Below are 23,961 nucleotides of genomic sequence, written 5' to 3' on the forward strand. Positions count from 1 at the left end.
AGTGCCATTTAATGCCTGCAGATTTTTTACATATGGTTTCATCTCAAGACACCTCACAGACATCCTCACAATTCCTATACCACCAGACCGAGTAACTATGCTTCTTAACCAGGTGGAAGAGCTGATCCCCATGGAAGCTTCTAGAACACTACTAGCAATTCTCTTTACACTAGCAAAAAAGTGCATTGTTCTACATTGGAAAGCCCACAGACCACCCACATTAGCCCTATGGGAACAACAGGTTAACTACGTGATCCCTCTTTACAAGCTCATTTATACGAGGCGGGGTTGCCCTGAAATATTCGAGAAAGTGTGGAATCCATGGATAAACGCCATGCAGTAAGGTGTTGAACTTGGTGATCACACACTCACCTCACTTAGGCCATTGCCAAAATACAAGAGGAAAATAAAGACAAGATTCTGATAAAGAAATGTTTCAACACAAATAGTTTAGTTTACAAAACAAAGGACAAGCAAAACTCCCAACAATAATGTAGCCAACATATGTTCAATCAAGACCTATTTCCTTCTCTTGTATGTATGTATGTATGTATAACTTTATTTATAAAGTGCCACAAGGGTACGCAGCGCTGTACATTCTTACAGAATACAAAATTACACACAGGGAGGACAAGTGATATAATAAATAAATAAATACAATATATATATATATATATATATATATATATATGTGCCATTTGGTATGAGACACAGTAGGAAGGAGGTCCCTGCCCTGTAGAGCTTACAATCTAAGTGGTTGGGTAACATACAGGCACAAATTGGAAGGTAAGAGTGCACTAGGTATGGGCATTTGCCCTTAAGCGCAGGACTGGGCAAAATAATGTTTTAGTGCTCCAGAAGGTAACAGCTGAGCTTTTTCTTAAAGAGAGTTAGTGAGTGTTTCCATACGGAGGGATTCAGGGATAGAGTCCCAGAGGTAAGGAGCAGCGGGATAGAAAGGTTTAAGACAAGAGAGCGCAGTGGGTGTGGATGGTGTAAAAAGACGGAGGCTCTGAGAGGAGCGGAGGAGATGACCAGGAACATGCAGAGAGACCAGTGAAGAAATGTAGTGAGGAGCAGAGGAGTAAATGGCTTTGAATGTTAGCAGAAGGATTTTGTAAGCTATCCTTTGCTTAACAGGCTACCATGCTAGAGAGCTTAAGTGAGGTTAAGGTTCTCTTACCTAGTTTGGTTTACAAAGTCAAAGTTAAAATATTACTAATGTAAACAGGGCCACCATCAGAAACTTTGGGGCCCCCCCATGAACACAAGCATGCAGTACCAAAATATTTTCCACGCCCCTTGTGTGTGCAATATAAACAGCTGATGTTACTCTTTAATAAGCAGTTCAAGAGTTCCATTGATTAATGTGCTAATAATTCAGTCAGTTTATTGGGGGTCAGTGGAGTTTGCCCTAAATTTAACCCCTTCCCACCAAGCTGCCCCTGCTCTGTGCTGTCATTGCTTGATATGGAAGTTACTTATGTTTTTGCATAAAGTACATAAACTGCGTACGTTTAGGGGCCCAATGATCTTGCTGTGGGACCAAATAACTAGTCAGTAGTAGTAAATAAAAATAGTAAAAACAATTAATGTTATAAGTCAATATTTTAATTGTGGGGTTCATTGAAGTTTATATGTAAGTAACATAAGTTTCTTTAAAAGTAATGTAAGTTTTTGCAAAAGTTATATAAATTGTGTAAGCGTAGGGGCCCAATGATGTTGCTGTGGGGCCCAATATCCAGTCATTCCCCTGCTGGAATGTTCATGTTGGAGATGCTGATATAATTTAGTAAATGGATCCCAATATAAACAGCTGATGTTACTCTATAATAAGCAGTACATATAAATAGTTAAAATGAATAATGTGCTAATAAGTCAGTCAGTTCATTGGGGGCAGTGGAATTTACTTTAAGTGCATTGGGAGTCAGTGGAGTTTGTCCCTGCAAAGCTTCTTTGCATTGTATTTTGATTAATATGCAAGTTACTTCAATTCTAAGCAAGTTACGTAGCTTTGTAAGCAGTTTTTGTGGAAATTTTGTAAGTTTCGGTGTAACTTTATGTGTAACCTATATAAATTGCATAATTTTTGTGACACAACCGGGCCTACCTAAGAAAGAAGATTTAACGGGGCCCGGTACAGTTGTACCCTCTTTACCACCCTGAATGTAAGCTAAGGGGGGTGCTTACAGAGTAATGCATTCCGCTGTTTTATAATTGCCTCCAACAGTACACTCCCGTAGTCAATGTAGGATTCCTACGTTTACATAAGCTGTAAATCTGTAAATACTGGTATATATAGTACTATATATAATACATCTAATGCTACTACATGCATTTTACTACATCTACTTCAGGCATTTTGTTTGATAAAATTGAACTCTTAAAAAAATGTAATAGAAATATACACGTACTGTATTTACATACTAGTAAAATCATTCAAGTTTCTTCTAAATCATTTATATAATTATATCACTTTCAAGTATGAATCATTTCATTTCAGCCTATCGGTTACTTGGCTATCTTTATCCTCTAGAACTCTTCTGGTCAACAAATTGTGAATATTAATATTTAATGGGTAGTAAATAGAATATTCATAAGGGCTTCCCTGTTATATCAGTGACACCTGAAATACTCAAGGCAACCTGTAAATGACTGTGCAATTAATTAAACTATAGCCTCTCACAGTAAGATCAGATTCTACTGTGAATCCACACGTTATTATTTAATGACCTCTTGCATTATGAGCTTTTTTGGACAAGTTCCCAGCTGCATTTCTGTAGCTCATTAATGGCACTAATTGTTAGCTCCTGTTCCATGATAATGAGGTGTCTATTCATGAAGGTCTTAGTGATGCTGTTGTGAAAGCCTGACTCAGACATGTGGCAAATGTTTGCGTGTCACAATACAAATGGTTGGCTACTGTGCTGACAGTTAGAAGATTTTCCATAAGGTATGTAAGCTGTATTAACAAATTATTATAATAGGAGTTATAAATTATACAATAAGTAAACCTATTATTAGATATCACTGCTAGCAGATCTTATTTTTTTTCTCAATTTTGATCAAAGATGACCAGAGACCAGAGTTGTTTGTGTGATGTCTAAGAACAAACTGCTGATGAGTAGATATAACATTTAAGATAATAATAGTTGATCCTAAATGTCTCAGTGATTTTACTGGAATGTATTTTTTATATTTCTAGAAAATAATTCATTTGTATTATTTTCTAGGTTTTAAAAAACACACATTTCCTTTGGATCAACATTATAATGTTAATTTTTTTAGGGATTCATGTTCATTAATGTTTTTGTATTCAAAAGGCATTAAACAATTGCAGTATATGAAATCTGTCATCCAGGCATAGAAAATATGTAACCCAGAATTTCAATAATCTTTGACAGTATGGAAAAGGTAACTGCCAACCCCAACTGCCCAAAGAAAATGGAGTACTGTTACCATTTTCCCATGATATTTAGGGGTAACTCTGCACTTGAGAAAGTAAGCGTGACCCCCAAAACATTATGCATTTTTGTCAGATATGGCATAACCCACTTTATATTTAACTAGAAAGCAAAATATGCATACTTTCTTATATTTCTTCTATATTGTTCTTTTACTGGAATTAAATGTATACTTTGTAGCTTGGGACAAAGCTTTTAGAAATGGCACCACCATAAAAAGAAGTTTAATAAATATTTCAAAATTCATGTAGTTGGGTGCATCATTCATAATTGTGGCACAATACTTATACATTGTTGCAATAGAACAGGGTCACAGGCCCTTTGGAAAATAATATAGGAAAGGAAATGGAGTGCTGTTGCCTATCTAATTTTCCTGTAATGTTTTCGATATGAATACACCAGTAAAGGTAAAAAAAACTCAAAAACAATTTGTCTTACAGGATACATTTCAAAGATGGGGGTTTTAAAGTTTGTGACGTACATGATGTTTCTCTTCAATGTTCTTATATTTGTAAGTATACAGTTTTATAATTCAATTGTGAAAATTGGAGGATACACAGAAAATATTCACTGAGCAGCCAGACAGACTCAAATACATAGATTGGGGATAGGCAGTCTTTGGTGTGGAAAAGCACAACTGCCAATGAATAAGGGGAGTTATAGTTCCTTGAGAACTAAATGATGTATATTTCTGAAATGGGTATTGTTGCCTTCTATTACATGAATGTAAAGCAAACATTTAAACTATCATTCCCCCACCAAAATAGTACATTTGTTATATATGTGCATAGATACATTTAACATGTTATGACAAAATAACAATGGTATGTCCTATACTCAGAGTATGCAAAACATCTACAGTTTGTAACAGAATGAGGAGTTGTGTCATGGAGGGCTCATTTATAGTAGGGCTGGATGCAATGTGCAAAAAACATGCAACAGGAGCACCAAATAGAGAACAGCCTATTTATTATTGAGTGTCCCACTCACCAGACCGAAAGAGGTAAATGTCAAAATGTTCAAGAGGTTTTAAACCGTGATTTATTGAGGTAAATAGACGAGAAAGGAGACAATACAGAAATAGCACAATACCATTTATTAAAATACAGGCTACTTACAAATGTGTGATGAATAAGCAGTCATATCACAATGCAGCTTGATATACAGCTCGTGTTTCACGCTTCGTCAAGAGCAAAAGTCTTCAAATTTATTGTTATGCAGTAGTGGAACCAATGTGGAAGGGGTTGCTGGGGTTAAAATTGTTTACAATGATATGGTTAAAAGTTGGCACTAGGGACAGACACAAGGGGACAGGGTAATTCTGCTTCCTCTTCTTTTATTTCACTCAGAGAAATTCTAATTTGTAACCCTAGATAGGTACCTAATGAATCATTTAAAAAATATTTCCCATTTTACCTCATGCTGCTGGCAAGGTTATAACAAGTGAAACACCAGTGTGGCTTGTGTGTGTGTATGTGTGTGTGTGGGGGGGGGTGGTTGGCAGAAAAATAGAGGCCATAGTGAAAATCACCACTGTTTGGGGGAAGGGCCCAGTGACTTCTAGCTATGCCACTGTACTGAAAATATTTGTTTTCTTACTATAAAAAAAAGCCTAACTGCCTGCACTGACAATTCCTATTTTATATTAAATGGATATTAACTATATGTAGATTTGTGAAGTTCTATCCTGCTTGTAAAGCACAGATTATGAAGGTTTATCAAAAGGATTATATTATGAAATAGTGGCCAAACAGACATTTTATAAGTTTCATTGATGCTTTTGAATGTAGAAGCAGAATTGGCATAACAGAATCACATGCACGTTGGTCACTTCACCAATGTCAAGGTGCATCATAAGGGGAGTGTTTTTAGTGACAGAGCAACAAGGTAAGTTGAGGGAAGGAAAGAACAGAAAAGTGATATTGAATGAGAATTAGGTAAGCGGAGTGTAAATGGGTGACAAATGGCAGACAAGGTGCATTATTTACCACTAGTGATGACGCAACCTTTTTTTACACGCCTATGAATTTTCCACTGCTAAATGTTGCGGGTGTTTTGTGAAAAATTTGACAATGGCGAAATGCGTAATTTCGCTGTGAATCCATGCCTGGTGAAAAAATTTGCTCAGCACTATTTACCACCAAACATAGGTAGAGAATAACTAAGATGGGAGGTTTAGCCTCCCTAAAAAGAGGCCAATCGTCATATATATTTCTAGTTATAGCTCTCCTATGGAATATCTTCTACTGGTAGCCTACCCAAACCAAAATGTTAATCTCCTTCCCACAACAGCAGGCGCAGGGACTATGCACAAAATATGCTAATACATGATAAAGCATTTGCATCAAGCACCTATTCTCCTGATGCACTTTTTATTATAACTGGGGGTGCAAGGTGCAGACCAGAAGCACATTTTATTCCTCTGCTTTAAACCTGTCATTAAAAATGGTAAGTACAGGAGTCCTGTATATTCTGCCTGCTCACAATCTTTTTTTTGTACCCATGATTTAAATTGTATGCAGTTGATGGGTATGTAAGTTAATGCCTGTGTCCTACCTCAGTGACAGATGCTATAGTGACATTGGAGGAATTTGCCTGACATTTACAATAGGTACAATTTTTTCCCCTTCGTGTTCTAGCATAGCTTTCACCAAGTGGCATGGGCAACAGAATAATGGCAATTCAATGGAGAACTATATCCCCTTTGCAAAAATCTTTTATTGTAAATTATACAGTGTGGCATGCAAGTTACGGGGGTCCCCAACTCCTTTACAAAACTATTGTCTAGTGTCTGGTGGGGTGTACTGAGTTGTACCATATAGCAGTCAACATACTGTACATCATCTCTCAATCTGCAAACAAGTCCTTAAATCCCTATATGAGTGGATAGCGTAACATTAGAATACCTATATTATATCTATACTTTAAAGGTTTTAGGTAGAAGCCTAAGTGAAGCGAGGGTACATACAAACAGAATATACTGAATATTCAGTAAAATAAACTGCACCCAGTAATCTATTTTTCTTTTGATTTTTCCAGATCGGAGGGGTCTGCCTTTTAGCAGTTGGCATTTGGCTTGTTGCTGATCCAGATGGGTTTCAGAGAGTTGTCATCTCTAATCCATTACTGAGTGCAGGGGGATACATTTTGCTGATTATAGGTATTGCTCTCTCATTGCTTGGATTCCTGGGATGCTTTGGAGCCATTCGAAAAAACAAAACCCTGCTCTTACTGGTAAGGTGAAAATAATTAGGTTGGTCTGAAAAACCAACTAACTGTTCCTATTTTTCCGATTCTTCTTAATCTTATACTTATTGCCCCCCATTTTCTAAAGGCTTCACCTCCAACAGTTTTAGGGGTACAACACCCAAACTCTCCACACTTCTTCACCCTATAGCAAAGCCCTTCTGTCTTAATGTGGGGGTGCTCAGAACACCCCAATTTTTCCATTGACAGTGACTGTGCCATTCTTACAGCTTTGAAGCTAAACTCACCAACTTGGATAACATAATCATGGTGTCACCCCGAAGGAAACAGCAAAATGTGTTGGACAATCCAAAGTGGGAGGAGATAGTAACAGCCAATAAAACTTCACCCATTTATTTTTAATGGAGAAATTTAATTTGTATATTAAAATGCTGCCTTGAAGCTTCGATGGTCAACCTGATGAAAAGATGGTATTTGTTGGATGCCCAAAAGTGGGTGGAACTACAAACAGCCAATCAGATTTTACCTATGGACTTTCGGTGGGGAATTTCTATCTGCTGCCATTCTGACAGTAATAACACCAGGGTCCCCAAACATTGCAGAGTTAGGCACCGGGTAACTGAAGTTCAAGGTTAGAAAAAGCGGGTTGGAGCCACAGACAGCCAATCAGATTTTACCTACCTACCTGCTGCCATTCTCACAGTATTAACACCAGGGTCCACAAACTCTTCACGGTTGGTCACCAGGAAACTGCAGTTTAGTTTTGAAAAAGTGGGCAGAGCCACCAACAGCCAGATTACACCTATTGAATTCTATTGTTTTAATGCCAGGGTTCCCAAACTTTGCACAGTCAATTACTGGGCAACTACATATTCAAGGTTAGAAAAAGTGGGCAGAGTCATCAACAGCCAATCACAGTATTATTGTCAGGGCCCCCAAACTTTGCATAGTTAGTCAATTGATGACAATAATTCAAGGTTTGAAAATGCAGGTGGAGCCATCAACAGCCAATCAGATTGTTACTGGCATTTTCTTTTCTGTTGTGGCTGAGCTGCTATTTGTATGCCAGTGTCTGGTCTGGTTCAATAATTGGACACCAACTAGGCTGCATCATCTGAGGGTTTGAAATGCCTTCACTGAGAAGCACAGTCTCTATTCCCAAATACAGTCTCTGCGTTTTGCAAGTTTAGAAGTCTGATTTATGATAGCACTGCTGTAACTCTCTTTTGGACTTACTCCCCTTTCAAAACCCTTTCTATATTCAATTCTTATGGTCACTCAGTCCCTTCCAAATCTTACTCTCTCTCATACAAATATAGAAAACTATTGATACCTGATTCTTGAACTCAAACTTTTAAAGCTGTTAGAACTCATACACTGACATTTCATTTCAGCTTGGTTAATCTCTGGAATGCCATAGCTGCAATTGTGCAGTCCTGTTCTAATAAATGCAATAGACTCTACCACCAGTGGCGTAGCGAGGGGGGTGCCGAGGGGGCCATGGCCCCGGGCGGCGTATCAGAAGGGGCGGCGGCGGCTCCTTCTCTCTTACAGGCAACAGGCGCTTTTATAAGGTTGCGCCCGTGCGTATGACGTCACACGTCAGCGACGAGGCGCAACCTTATAGAAGCGCCTGTTGCCTGTAAGAGAGAAGGAGCCGCCGCCGATGGTCTGTTGGGGGTATGTACTATGGGGGAAATTGGGGGCACTGTGTGGGGGCTACTGTCTATGGGGAAATTGGGGCACTTTCCATGGGGGGGGCAGGTCTTTGTGGGGTATTGTGTATGGGGGCACTTCCTATTGGGGGCACTGTGTATGGGGCAATTGGGGCTCTGTGTATGAGGGCACTTTCTATTGGGGGGCAAGGTCTTTGGGGGGTATTGTCTATGGGGGCAATTGGGGCACTGTGTATGGGGGAACTTCCTATTGGGGGCACTTTGTATGGGGCAATTGGGGGCACTGTGTATGGGGGCACTTTCTATTGGGGGAACTGTGTATGGGGCAATTGGGGCACTGTGTATGGGGGAACTTTCTGTGGGGGGGGGCAAGGTCTTTGGGGGGTACTGTCTATGGGGGAACTGTGTATGGGGAAATTGGGGCACTGTGTATGGGGGCACTTCCTATTGGGGGCACTGTCTAAGGGCAATTGGGGGCACTGTGTGGAGGGGGCTGTCTATGGGGACACTGTATGGGGCAATTGGAGGCACTGTCTATGGGGAAATTGGGGCACTTTCTATGGGCAATTGGAGGCACTGTGTATGGGGGTACTGTCTATGGGGCAGTTGTATGGGGGGACCGTGGCCAGAATAGCGTTAGGGGGGCCTGGCCAGCATAGTGTTAGGGGGCACTGTGGTAGGGTGACCCTAATACTTTTTATGTCTGTGTGTCCTGTACTGATGGGAGGGGCCCCGTGATTTCTGATGGCGGCCCTGCCACCATGGGCAGCCACGGACGCACAGCTGAATCCACTTTTGACAATTATGACACGCGCACCGCATTTCAAATTCAATAAAAAAAAAAAAAAAAATTTAATGCTGCTTTTTTTATTTTGTCTATTTTTTTTAAGAATAACTAAATAGAGGGGCGGCAAATTTCCGGTCGGCCCCAGGCGACGAAAGCCCACGCTACGCCACTGAGTCTACCACTAGGAGTAAATTAACCAACCAGGCAGTGGTTTAGATGTTTACTAAAGCATCACTACTGATCCTTACCACTCAGTAGCCAGTATGGGATTTCAGCACACAGTGGATAGCACAAGGGGTTCTATTTAGTGGGCAAATGATTGTCTGCCTCTTGTGATAATATTATGCACAAAAATTCAGCAATAGTACTAGCATAACATAAAATAACTCTGATGTGATCCTGTTTTCTTTTTGCAGTTCTTTGTGCTGGTTTTACTCTTCTTTATTATGGAACTTACTGGAGTTATTCTTGCACTGAGCTACCAGAAAACGGTACTTTCTTAAACAAAAAATGATTCTCTATATCTTTGCATATTAAATGTGCTAATGCAGCTTTATATTTATTGTGCATATTTGTGGAATCTTACATAAATTCATTTTGCTGCACTTATGTCACTTATTTGCCAAGAATGCCCATTTATAACCTTTCAAATCGTCAGTCTGGATACAAAAGGCCTCTGCATAGGCCCCAGTGGGAGTTGGGGCCTGAGTAGAGGCTTTTGTAACCAGGTTCTTCAAAGATGCATTTGTTATTAGTGGAATTGTTTATTGCTGCAAAGTAAATATGGGCAGTGTGCAAAATTTTATTGCTGTAAAATATAGGGACAATTATTTAAAAATGCATATATCTGGAATGAATGAGTTCATTAACTTTTTTTAATAATATTAATGTTCATGTTTTTAGCAGGAAAGAAAGGTCCACACTCGCAGTTCTTACGTAGAAACACCTAGGTCATTTATTTGTGGAGATTGACATTTCGGCTACAACTACTTTTTATAAAAAGTGTTTCTACGTAAGGATACTTATTTCCTGGTGGACATATATATATAAATACACACATATATATATTTATACATATATATAGTTATTCCTTTATACAGTTTTGATGTCCACTTTTACAGGTCAAGCAAGAACAATTCCTGGTGGAACTGCAAAGATTTTACAAAGGGGATAATGCTTCCGAAGTCTTCAGTCAGTCCTGGAACACCATCATGATAGCAGTAAGATACTTTATAAGGTACACGTAAATGACACACATACTATAGAATCAAAAATAAATCTTTGGTAAGAACTCACATTGCAGTTTATGGTATCAATTCAGAGAGTAAAATGCAATCAAGCAGTGAACAAACCCTACTTAAATTCTAATAACAAATAACCTTCAAGCATCTGAGGGCTAATTCATAAACAATTGCTAAAATGCAGTCAGATTGCTATGTTTTTACCAACACTGGTTTTCCCCAGAATTCATGCTCTTTCACAACTTTCGTCTGTGGTAAAAATGCTAATTGGCATCTACTTGGTTTTAGATCTCCAGGCTTGTAAATGAGCCCTCTGTAAAATATCCTGTTAATAGTGATAATACAACTGTGTAATACACCTTTATGAAGGCAACACAAGAATGCACAAGTCACACACACATACACACACAGAGACAGACACACACATTTTGCTTCTCCACAGTAACCCTTTCTTGTATTAACTATTACTGCAAATGTGGACACATATTTAACTCATTTTGGCTTATGTATGTTAACTTCCTAAAATAATATATTTTTATTGTTGGAAAAGTAAGTAGCCACTAGAAAGGCAGAGTGAAATTTACTTTTAATATAAGTAGGGCGGACAGCATGCTGTGGGGTGCGAGCAGAGGAGTAGTGATTGTGTCAGTCACAAGGTGCAGCTGGACAAATTATAAGATACGGAGAAGTTCCATGAACATATAATATCACAAGGCTGAAGGCCAAGTGCTTTTATATAGGTCATGGAACTCCAAAGTGACTTCTTAATAGTCTTATATTTTACATTATCATAATACACAAGTTTCAGTGAGACATGTAACAGAAATCACTAAGACATCACTAAGCACCTATTATAACTGAACCCTGAATAACTAAACCACTGCTTATAAGGATGTTAGTTACAGGATATTCATGACTCTTGTATATTGTAAGGATATAATTTACAGAAAAATCACGGCTTACTTGAAAATAAACAAACTGTAGATTGCATGGTTGCACAAGAGCAATGGATACCCTAAAATGTACAATCCCATTTTCAAAAAAGTTGGGACACTGTAAAAATGTAAATACAAAGGGAATGGAATTACCGGATAAACTTCTGCGCGCCTGGATTTGTGGCGAGGCCACAAAGGCCCGGGCCTAGGGTGGCATAAACTTAGGGGCGGAAGTTGAAATCAGGTGCTGCCTCGGTGGAAGTGACGTCTTGCACCCCTGCAGGTAAGGACATAACGCTGCAGGCAAGGCAGGGAAGTATGCATATATGGAAGAAGCACAAACACTGAACAAATAGTTTGCATGAGTGTCTACTATAGCGTCACCATAGCAACCGCAGACATAGCGGGCAATAGACAAAGTGTGCTCACAAATTTTATTTTCTGCACATGCGCCTATTAGTAATGCTATGTAATGCACATGCTCCTTGTCTTGGCCTTGGATACAGAGTGTTGCATTATGGGATTTTCTTTTTGCTTTACCCTGCATTTTTTTGGAAGCACTCGTAAATGGATGAAAAGTTGTGCGAATTATGAGCTCTACAAAGGAGGATGAAGGTGTGCTTTTCCATGGACCTATATTTACTTTTACACTTTTCTTGTCCTTTAATCCAGGCCCTGCAGTTTGATTGAAGTGAAACTCAGGTGTGTTTAACTTCAATCAATTAATAATTACCTATAAATAGTACCTAAGTACAGTATTTACTAGTATTAGCAATACTGATCAGGTATATCCATATCATGTGATCAGTGTTGCTAATACAGGTGAATACTGTTAATTATTATTAATCAATTTGAAGTTGAACACATACAGTACAGTAAATAATTGACAGTATACGATCAACCTCAATTAATGTGATTTTATTGGTATTTATTTTGATTATTGAAACTTAGTAGTAGCTTCTGCATTTCCCACCCTAGGCTTATACTCGAGTCAGTACATTTTTCCAGTTTTCTTATGTAAAATTAGGTACCTTGGCTTATATTCGGATCGGCAAATCATTTAACCATATATCTAATTGCAAATAGTACCAAGAAAACATATCAAATGTTGAAAGATATATGCGTATTTTAAATGTTGATGTCAGCAACACACTTCAAAAAAGTTTGGACAAGGGCAACAAAAAACAGGAAAAGTTGTATAATGCTTAAAAGAGTGGATTCCAGAGAGGCTGAACTCTCAGAAGTAAAGGGAGAGGGCTGCCTCACTCTGCAAAATACTGGACAGGGGCAAATATTGAAACAATTTCAAAATATCTTTCCTCAATATAAAATTGCAAATAATTTGGGGAATTCACCATCTGCAATACATAATAACATCAAGAGAAATCTCTGCACACAAAGCCTTGTCCTTGTTTATTGCTGTATCCACAAATGCAAGTTATTACTCTACCATGCAAAGAATAACTATATATAGACATGATCCTGAAACACTGCCACAATCTTTGGGTCAAAGCTCATTTAGGATGGACTAAGGCAAAGTGGAAAATTGTCCTGTGGTCTTATGAATCAAAATTTGTCTACAGGGAGAAGGACCATTGGCTTGCTATCTGCACTCAGTTCCAAAGCCAGCATTGGTGATGGTATGAGTGTGCGTTAGCGCACATGGCATTGCTAGCTTACACATCTGGGAAAGCACCATTAATGCAAAATTATATATACAGATTTTTGGAGCAACATATGCTGCCATTCAGGGAAGGCCTTGCTTATTTCAGCAAGACAAGGCCAAACCACATTCTGTGCTAATTACAACAGCATGGCTCCCTATTAAAAGAGACCTGGTACTAAACTGGGTTGCCTGCAGTCCTGTCACCCATTAAAACATTTGGCGCATTATGAAACAAAAACCAAGACAAAATTCCAAACTGTTAAGCAGCTAAAATCCTATATTAGGCAACAATTGAAAAAACATTTCTCTTTCAGAACTACAGCAATTGTTCTCCTCAGATCCCAAAACTTAGAGTTTTGTTTAAAGAAGAGGTGATGCCACAGAGAGGAAAACTTGCCCTTGTCCCAGCTTTTATATTAATGGCATCATATTCAAAATAAGCATATATAATTAAGAAAACAGTAAAATATCTTAGTTTCAACATCTGAGGGTTGATTCACTAAAGGTCGATAAGTTTTATCACACGTTTTTTTACGTTAAAATTGATGCGAAAAACCCCATGCAATTCGCTAAAGTATTATCGCGTGCGTTGTCACATATCGCATGCGTTAAATTTTGCGCTACCGCATGCGTTAATTTGCGCGCAGAAATAATACTAACGCATGATTCACAAACACTTAGATGTGCTAAATATCTCATTTGTCTGTGCGAAAAATAACACCTGCTTGGGGCAGGCGGTAGTTATAGAAAAGTACAGTTAATGAGCTTTTGGCAACACAATATGGACTTTGCAGTGTGATTTATTCAAGTATGTGTTGGCCCTAAAGTAATGCAGCCTCCAGTTTGCAGGGAAATGGTCAGTTTCTTAAAAGTAGTTTTACAAAAGTAATGCCGTGTATATGGCGTGCGTTTTTTCGCACGGGGCGACTATTTGTGCGCGATGCGTTCATTAGCGTGCGTTCCATCAAATACTGCACAAACATAGTCTTTGCGCCTTAAATAACGCAAACAGCATCGCGTCTAAATTAACGCAAGTATCCTTTTAGTGAATCGTGCGCTAAGACGCGAAAAATTAGACGCAATAAAATTTTTAACGCATGCTATAAATATCGCTCGAAAATATCGAACTTTAGTGAATCAACCCTCTGGTATGTTGTACTATTTTCAATTAAATTCCCATTGCCATTCTCTTTTTATTTATACTTTGCCCAGTGTCCCAACTTTTGTGGAAGTGGGGTTGTATATCCTTTTAAACTGTGCCTAGTCATGTCATCAGTTATAATTGGCACTTAGTGGAGTTACTTGTGTGGTACCTGTAATCCAGTAATGGTCGGGACTGGGGTTTCCCAGATAAGGTTTTTTTACTAAAAATCAGTAAGACATTAAAGCGGACCTGTCACCCTAAGAAATAAGTCCAAATTATTTTCTATATTGTTAGTTGAGCAAAATAAACTTTACTTACGCTATATAAATAATATAAATCTTGTTTCCTTCCATCTTGGAATTACTCAATCAAAGCAAGCAGGCAGGCACCATTTTGTGGACACTGTTATTAAGGCAAGCTTTGTATCATGCCAAAATCTTAATTATGTGCCACAATGGGGGACCTGATGCCCATGCCCATGCACTGGCTACACAGTTAGATAAGGAGGAGGGAGGGGAGAAGTGAGATGTGCAGTGACATCTAGGAAGTGCTGAATGGAAAGCTAAAGTTACTGTCTGCCCCGCCTCTATGCCTAAGGCATAGAGGCGGGGCAAGCAATATATGATTGACAGCTGTGATTTTTAAATGCCTTTATAATGGGTTTGGATGTGTTAATATAAAAATGAATTTGGGTTTCATGTTTAATTTGAACAGGACTTTTATTATACAGATTTTCATGTCTGGGTGACAGGTCCACTTTAATTAAACCTAATAGAATTGTTTTGCCTCCAATAAGGAATAATTATATCTTAGCTGGGATCAATTACGAAGCACAGTTCTATGACAGATATTATTTTTAAAAATGTAAATTATTTGATTAAAATGGAGTCAGTAGGAGGTGGCCTTCCTGTAATTCCTCTATCCAGAGAATATATTTTCCTTAAATACTTACGGTATATCCTTTCCTTTTTTGTAGCTTTCGTGTTGTGGTATTTCTGGGTTGAATGATTTTGGTAACAGATCCCATTTTCATGAGATGTATCCTTCCACTCCATGGCCTGATGCATGCTGCCGACGTGATAATCCTGTCTCTGGAAAAATCCTAGACAGAGAAAAATGTATGCAAAATACACCAGACTTCACCAATGATCAGGTAAAAAAAATTTTGTTCACTTTACTGGCACTGTCACATATACATTAAAAGGAATAGAGCAAACTGGGAAAATGGAAATTGCATGGTTCTCCTGATACCTTGACACCAGCACAGCACAGCATGTTCTAACAGTGATAACTTCAGCCTCAGTACCCTGCCCCCACAGTAGCTACACCACCTTTTTTTCAGTAAATCGATAACCCATGTCCGATTAACTATTGCCTTTGTTTGCCACCTGCAAAAGTATATTTCTCAACTATAAATAGACACAGTTCCTATAATTTGAGGAATTGTAAAGTGTAGACCACCATATTGTTTGCACTTCAGCACCCCCCCCACATTGAAGAAAGTCTTTTTTTTTAACTAAAGGTCTTTCAGGTGTTCCAAAACAGAGTCTCCCAAACAGCTCCATTAGGTTCAATAACTAGTGGCTATCTTGTATCTTACAGCAGCCCATCTAGCATTCACCAGAATCTGCAGATTGCCAGTCCTGGTAGGGACATGTGCTTTCCCATGAATACAGTGCGCATATGGGTACCCTTTCCTGCACTCAAACCACCCCACAGGGTTCATAGTAGCTCTGTCCTTAGGACACAGAGAAGGCTACCTTGAACCTGCTAGCACTGTGCTATGATGTGCTATGAGGTGCCCTGGATTGAGATGCTTATTGAATGCATGCTAGGGGTCGAGATTTTGCTAGAAAAAAACGCTATATTAGTAAATTAGGGTACCTATTTATGAAAAAAATTGTTATAAATAAAATACCTATTTATAAAGCTGTGGTGTTTATACTAAGATTGATCTGTTTACAGTACAAATTCTAATAAAACACACATTCTATTTATAAATTCCGGATACCCTGTTTATAAGGGTGTGTCTGCCAGAGTTATGCTGGTATTTAATTTAAATATCTATTGAAGCATATGGAAGACATCCATCAGTACATACAACATCATTGATAAATAGTATCTTATTCAGTTTAACTAGCAAAGCCTGTTTCTACACAAATCTAATACATTTGTGCCAGTTTCTACTATTTTTTTTTTACTTTTAACATTGCAACCCAATTGTATTTTGTTCTGCTTCTAAATCATATTAATAAATATGACCCCATGCATATTAGTTGTTACCAGTTTTAAAAATCATCAAATCATACCATGCAATAATACACATTTTTAAAAGAAAAGTTCCTTTACGTTATAACTAATCCACTTCTGCCATCTAGTGGTCATTTATGTTGCAGCTCCAATTATACCTTTATTAACAATTTCCCTGTACCTGTTTTATATTATATATAAACACAGTATAGTTTAATTTCATATTTTAAAAAAGTTAAAAAGTATTTAATGACTTTTTTTTCATATTTTATATGTTATTATAACACTGGAAAATTATGAATACATAAGTATATATTAGAAAACAAGACTTTTCCTGAGGATAGCAAATGAAACTTTTCCTGAGGATGGTATAATACTTGAATTATCTTTTGCAGGCAGGGAGACTGAAAACAACTGGGTAATTTTGGGGTAAAAAATAAGTTGTATTCGGCACTGATAAAATTAGTTTTCAAAACAATTGTATTATAAATGGCTCTTTAACAGGTTTTTGTTCCTTGGACTTGGATAGTTAAGGTTAAACACAAACCTATTTCTCAAATCTCTTGTATTCTTTCCTCTTTTACAATGAACCATCACTGTGCATTCTATTTATATATAAAATTAGTATGGATTTTCAAAAATTTGTTTTCAGATAAGTAGTGGAAATCAGATCTAAATTGATTATACATAACTTTAATGCTTACCCTGCCAATGATTTAGTTGCTACATAGGCGCCAAGGAAAGCATCAGCCTTCCAACAACGTAACACCTATGTTGCCATATTCAAGCTCTTTGGGAAATGCATGTTCCCTACCAATGCACTTTTTGATAAGAGCCCTTAATCTGCAAAAACACTTGCAGGGAAAGGATTGAAAAGTGGTGATGAGCAAAAATGCAAAAAAATTGCCAATGGTGAAATGGAGAAATTCACTGCGTATCCATGCCTGGCGAAAAATGTTGCTCATCACTATTAAAAAGTGAGAGTGAATATTATTCAGGTATCACATTCAGTATGCGCAAATCAGAATAGTTTAGCATAGGAGGAGGTGCCATGCTGTGTATTTTGACAAAGTCTTCCTATAGACCTCAACAGGAAAGCAAAATCCTTGCATTGCTACTGGGGTAATTCTATATCCAATGAGAAATAATTATAATAACTTATCACTTCTTGTAGATTTATTATTGGGTTTCTGGTCCAGGTGCAACTGACCCCTATGTTATTTCATCAGTTCTATTCCCTTTTGGAGCAGAATACAAGTCTCACACATATGTGCAATGTAGAAATTTAGAAATGTAGACATTTTGTGCAATTTAGAAACTGACTTAATAGGGGTAATATAAGAACAGGTACAAGTTTTCTTTTCAAACCAGTCAACAAGTAGCATTCACAGGTTAGTAGTTTGTGATTGGTACTAGGGTTGCTAGGTTCCCAATATCTGCTTTGGTAAATGATATGCAGGGTATTTTATTCAGTTTTATTGTAACTGTAAGTATATTAGTAGTGACACCTGTGTTTGATGCACAACCTTGTATAATATGCAAGCTATAAAACACAAATACTGCTCCATTTTAAAAGGATGTCCATTTAAAGACAGTGGTTATTTCATATTTTGCTTCTTCTTTTTTTAGGGTTGTTTTATGACAATTGCCAGAGGATTAAAGAAATATATTTCAATCTCAGGAGCAATTTCTTCAGGTGTTTTAGTAACTGAGGTAAGAGCTGGGGAAACCAAAAGAAAAAGATATCTGTGACTATGAATGACTTCCTATAACTCACAAATGTTGAAAACCTGTGGAAGGTTGACGTGCTTATCCCATTTTATATAATGGTTATACTGACATTCAATTTAGTATAACCATCATTTCTTAATTGTTATAAGTTTGTCTTTTTCTTATTTGTTAAAGGGATTTGGTCACAGAAAAATATTTTTTGTCAAAATCCATCAGTTTATAGCACTGCTCCAACAGAATTCTGCACTGTAATCTAATTTTAAAAGAGCAAATAGTTTTGTTATATTTAATTTTAAAATATGACATGGTGCTAGCCATTTCCTAAATTTCTCAGGTGCCCACAGTCATGTGACTTGTGCTCTGATAAACTTTAGTCTCTCTTTACTGCTGCGACATCACCCCCTTCCCTGCTCCCCAGCAGCTGATTACCAGAACAATAGACAGGTAACGAGATAACAGCTCCCTTGACACCTCTGCTAAAGGATTCAGCTGCATGAATGACAGTGCCTCCATGGGCTAATAGCACTGCTAGTAGTATCCTGAATTTTAGCGAGGGGGTAAACAGACAAAACTGCCTACAGTATATTGTCTCCCAGTAATTTTGGGTGGCTTTAGGCATTTCTCTGTCAGCTCAAATACACAATGGAAAAATTACCACATGTGCAATTAGCCTCAATTAGCTTGTAAAGTAAAGGATGCACACACAGCATACACTTGTACAATAATGGTACATTGACTTCTATGTACAATAACTCCAGATCCTAAATACATTGTACAGTGAGGGGCAGAAATAGTATCACTCAAAATACATTAAATACACTAGAGATTGTGAGTAGTGGCACCCAAAATACATTAATTACTGTGAGAAGCAGTGAGAACTTTAGGCTGATGGCAGACGTGGCTTAGGGCTGATATTTTCGGCAAGCGGAAAAACGCTTGGCGAAAATACAGCCCTACGCCTGCTACTTGTGCCTGCACCTGAATGAATGAGATATGCTCGGGTGCAGGCACATGTAGCCGATATACGCATGAAAACGCGAGAGAATGCAAAGTCTGGCGTTTTCATACATATATCGGCTACATGTGCCTGCACCCGAGCGTATCCCATTCATTCAGGTGCAGGCACAAGTAGCAGGCGTAGGGCTGTATTTTCGCCAAGCGTTTTTCCGCTTCAGCCTAAGCCCCAATAGGTAGGAGAAACAGTAAGTTATGTGAAAGCAATTCTAATGTGTAGCACTGACTCCTTCTGAAAGCTCAGACTCAGTCACAATGCACTGAGATGGCTGCCTACACACCAATATTTGTTGGTTTGAGAATAAAAGTTTAAATGGTAGACTGAATTATTTGCTATGTAAACAGTTTAATTTAGAAATAAAAAGTATACCATAAAAGTCATGACAGAATCCATTAAGAAATAAACTGGGATGGTATCAAAGTGGCCCCATAGAGGGTGATTTAGTAATGTTCGAATTCAATTTTTTTTTCACAATCTTTGTTTTTTGTGCTAAAACTCCAAGATTTAAAGGAACAAGAACACCAACAAATGTATCAAAGTAATTAAACTATAATGTACTGTTGCCCTGCACTGGTAAAAGTTGCGTATTTGCTTCAGAAAGAGTACTATAGTTTAAATAAGTACCCTACTGTGTAACCATGGGGGCAGCCATTCAAAAGGATAAAACGCACAGTTTACATAGCAGGTAACAGATAAACTCGGTAGAATGGTATTTTTGCTGTTATCTGCTATGTAAACTGTGCGTTTTATCCTTTTTTCCAGCTTGAATAACTGTCATGGCTAACTGTCATGGTTTATTATTATAAACTGTAAAATAGAGTAACTGAAGCAAACACACCAGTCTTACCAGTGCAGGGCAACAGTACATTATATTTTCATTACTTTAAAAAAAACTTTTGGTGTTAGTTTTTTTAAGCTGACTGGGCAGGTTTAAAAATCCTGACTGCATTGGTTTGTTGATGTGGTCCTTGCGTCGACAGCCTGCATTCCCGTAGTTGTGATCTGATTGTTTGGCCCTGGCCCTAATATTGCCCACCTCATTTTCAATGTATGACCAGGTTAAAAGAACAGTAACACCAAAAAATAAAAGTGATTTAAAGTAATTAAAATATAATGTGGCTGCATATGCCATCCCACTGCCGTTTTACATTCTCGCAGGTGGGATGGCAATTTGGGGTGATTAGTCACCCGCGACAATGGAAATTTGTCGCGGGCGACTAGTCTCCCTGTGTGCCAGAGACCTTATAACAGATAAGCTCTGTAATATACAATGGTTTTTTATGGAGCTTATCTGTTATCTGCTGTGTAAACTGTCATTTAGCCCTATTTCAATTTGAATGGCTGCCACCATAGCTACATAGCAGCTTAGTTTCTATAAGCTATAGTAGTGTTACTGAAGCAAACACACAACTTTTACCAGTGCAGGGCAACAGCACATTATATTTTTGATACACTTTCATGTTTTGTGTTACTGTTCCTAAGTGTATAATCCCTAACATGAGATACATATCACTTTATTTGCTAGTATATTGTTCATTATTTGATTTAGTTCCAATAATGGCAACAACATGATCAGACTGAGTTCTTATCCTAATCAGAAATGGCTATTAAACAGTTATTGCAGTCATAAGAACTAAATAAACTGTGCAGTGCCCAATAGATTTGAGAAGGCTAAAATCACTATTCTCATTATCACTATTCTCCCCTCTCAAGGTCAATTAAAACCTCTCTCTGAAACCTTTAAATTATATTATCAGGATCAAATCAGAAAGAACAACTCTTACTCTTGCAAATTTTGTATTTTCAGGTATTTGCTATGTTTTCTGCAATTTGCCTTTATTACAACTTTGATTAGAGGAGCTGTCTCAATTAAGAAGCAGCAACAAATCCTGCTTGGAAGAAAAAGACAGTCTGCTTATACAGTAATAATATACAGTAATATTCCCAGGACTGTGGCACAGGGCGGGTGTTCTGACATGCTTTTATAATCCTACCGTATAAACTGTGATGATAAGTGCCCAGAAGAAGGCATTGCCATTAGCAAACAGTTTCAGGCAACTAGTGGATATTCCTGTCCCGTACAACTTAAGCGCTGTCATAAAAAATAAAATTTGTATTTGTGCCTGAAATCAATGTGTAATGTTTGGTAAGGTAGAACTGGGGACAATACTGATTTACTTACATTTTAATAAACATTATGATCCTAGGAAATGTATTTGAACCCAGTTTTAATATTTAGAGCTATAGATTAACATGACACATTGGGGAATTCACAAAAGTGGTGATATTGAGACAAAATAAAAGTGGAGATAGATTTGTAGGATTTTCCACCTTATTCACAAACCTCTATCTCCACTTCTGTGGATTTGTCTTTTAAAAACTTTCAATAGATTGCCTTTTGCACAACATTTTAAGCAACATTTTGGGGCAGATAGCTCTTTTCCCCACAATGAAATGGAGTAAAGACGAAATGGAGTAAAAGTGAACTGTACCAGTTGATGTAAAGGGAGTGTGGGGGGGGGGGGGTAGAACTTACAACATGGTACAGATGGAGGAGGGACTGTACAGGGGTTGATCATGCTTAAAAGGAATTGTGTTTTAACATATTTTTGCCTGCATTGTATTTTTTACTGAAATGCCAAAGGTATACCTTATCATTTGTTTAAGAAGACTATACCACTTTACATCGAGGAGGGGGTGGACCATACCACTTTACTCCAAAGGGTAAGGACAATATAATTTTTTGGGGATGGGGTGAACTGTACCACTTCAAGCGGACAGAGCAGACTGTACCGCTTGATGTTGATGGAGCAGATTGTGCCACTTTATGCAGATGGAGGGGCAAACAATAGACAGATGGGGTGGACCATACCACTTAACGTAGATGGGGACCACTGTATTCAGATGAAGGTGGGTGGACTGCATAACTTGGCATGGATGGGTGGGCAGACTGTACTACCTCTGTACAGTGGGAGGAACTTCACTTTTAGCGGGAAAACAATCACTGCATTTCTCCCCTACAAGTATAGTTCCCCCAGGTGGATGGTGGGTAGTACAGTCTGCCCTCCATCTATTTAAAATGGTACAGTACCAACCCCCCCATCCTCATCTACATACCGTCTACAGCCCCCTGTCCATGTAAAGTGGTACAGTCTGCAAAACCGCATCTGTGTAAAAATGTATGCTCTACCTCACATCAATGTAAAGTGCTACAGTCTGCAACCCCCTGTCCATCAATGGTGCAAGGGGATTCATTCACTTTGACGAATGGGGTTTCTATCTTAAAGGGGCAAAAAATGTCCTTGTTTAACAAGAGTGCAATGAATAAGGCTTGTGCTGAACATACTTTTGTATACTTGTAATCTAATTAGCTACCTCGCAAGGACTAAATATGGAATAGCTACAATTTCTCTTTAGCTTAAAAAATACCAAATAGCTGATTTTTTGTAACAAAAAACAAGTGGTACAGTAAAAGTGGTGGTAAAACTGGTGTAAAATACTTTTTCCATATTCACAAACAAAAATCCGACTAAATTCTGACTCAACTGCCACTTTTCATTTTTTTATGAAAGAAAGACGGTTTACAGAAACTTTTGTGAATATGTCATTAAAACGCATAAAAATTGCACAACAGTTGCACAAAAATTACATTTTAAATGACATTTACCCCAACATTTTAAAAATGGAGTAGAGCTCAGTGACTCTTTTGCCTGTGTCAGATCAATTCTCTGCTCATCTGTTCTGCTTTTTTTCCCCCCCAATATAGATTTCCCTCCTCTTGGAGGTGCACTACTGGGGGTTCATTGGCATATAAATGGGGATTTACCCCTTAATGTGAGACAACACTTATTGGATATAACTCATGTGATGCTGCATTCATTAACTGAAATGATGACAGACTGACAAGATTAGAAAGAGCTTAAGACAAATTAATTAAAAAAAGTGTGTAAAATGCAGTTTAAAATGTTGTGTAAAGACAAAATCTAAAAAGTGTCAAGACAAATTCACAGGAATGGAGATAGAAGGTCATAAATCTGACAAATCTATTCCTTTTCACTTTTATTTTGTCTCAGTATCAACACTTTTGTGAATTCTCCCCATTGGCTCATCTGGATTAGGGAGAAGGACTATGGGGCTACACCAGTCACTGTTTGACTCCTTGAGAACCCCCAATTTAAGCATTTCTACCAGCTCCTTCCTCACTGTGAGGGAGGTGAAAAGGGTGAGACCTAACTTTCACCCCTGGGTGAGAAGATGTGGTCCCAAATCTGTGTCATCAGAGATAGCATGTATACAGGTATATATGGTGCCCTACATTTTTCAAGGATTTAAGAGATTAACATGCAATGAACATGGTTAACATGATGTGTTTATCTCTTCTGGAGTCTAACTGTGCAATCTTGTAATTTACTTCCCCTGTCCCGAGCAATATCTCAAAGGGACTCATTTAGCTAAGAGTTTGCCTTCTGAGGAAGGTGAGGTAACAAAAATGCTCTTTAAATTTAGGTTGAACCATCAGTTTGTGGGTTATACATTGAGGTTTTTAATGACTGTATAAGAGTAAACATAAAATTGGTCTCTTGATTGTTAAGCATTTCCTTAGGGAGCCCCACTCTTGAGAGCAGGTCAAAAACTTAGTAGCAACTTGTATAGCAGTAGGTGTTCTTAAAGGGGATGCCTGTGGGTACCAAGTAGCGTAGTCAACTATTACTAAGATGAACCTGTAACCTCTTCCAGAAGGTTCCAAATGGCTAACAAGATTTACACTCCCTCTCTCAAAGGGACATCTATTAAGGTGCAAGTTTAGCACTTACTTGGCTAGTTAACTGACAGGGCATGCAGCCC

At 38.1% G+C, this 23,961-nt stretch overlaps 1 protein-coding gene across 1 annotated transcript; it reads left to right on the forward strand.

The window, feature by feature from the left end:
- The first annotated feature begins 2,869 nt into the window (after positions 1–2,869).
- LOC100487852 (tetraspanin-18) lies at positions 2,870–21,348 on the forward strand. The gene is made up of 8 exons (XM_031896355.1): positions 2,870–2,953; positions 3,905–3,975; positions 6,504–6,698; positions 9,551–9,625; positions 10,256–10,354; positions 15,097–15,273; positions 18,000–18,083; positions 20,924–21,348. Exons 2-8 carry the CDS (start codon positions 3,919–3,921, stop codon positions 20,969–20,971), a joined length of 735 nt encoding a protein of 244 aa, XP_031752215.1. The 5' UTR covers positions 2,870–2,953; positions 3,905–3,918; the 3' UTR covers positions 20,972–21,348.
- Positions 21,349–23,961: the final 2,613 nt, after the last annotated feature.

Source organism: Xenopus tropicalis, chromosome 2, assembly GCF_000004195.4.
Source record: "Xenopus tropicalis strain Nigerian chromosome 2, UCB_Xtro_10.0, whole genome shotgun sequence".
Classification (NCBI taxonomy): Eukaryota; Metazoa; Chordata; class Amphibia; order Anura; family Pipidae; genus Xenopus; species Xenopus tropicalis.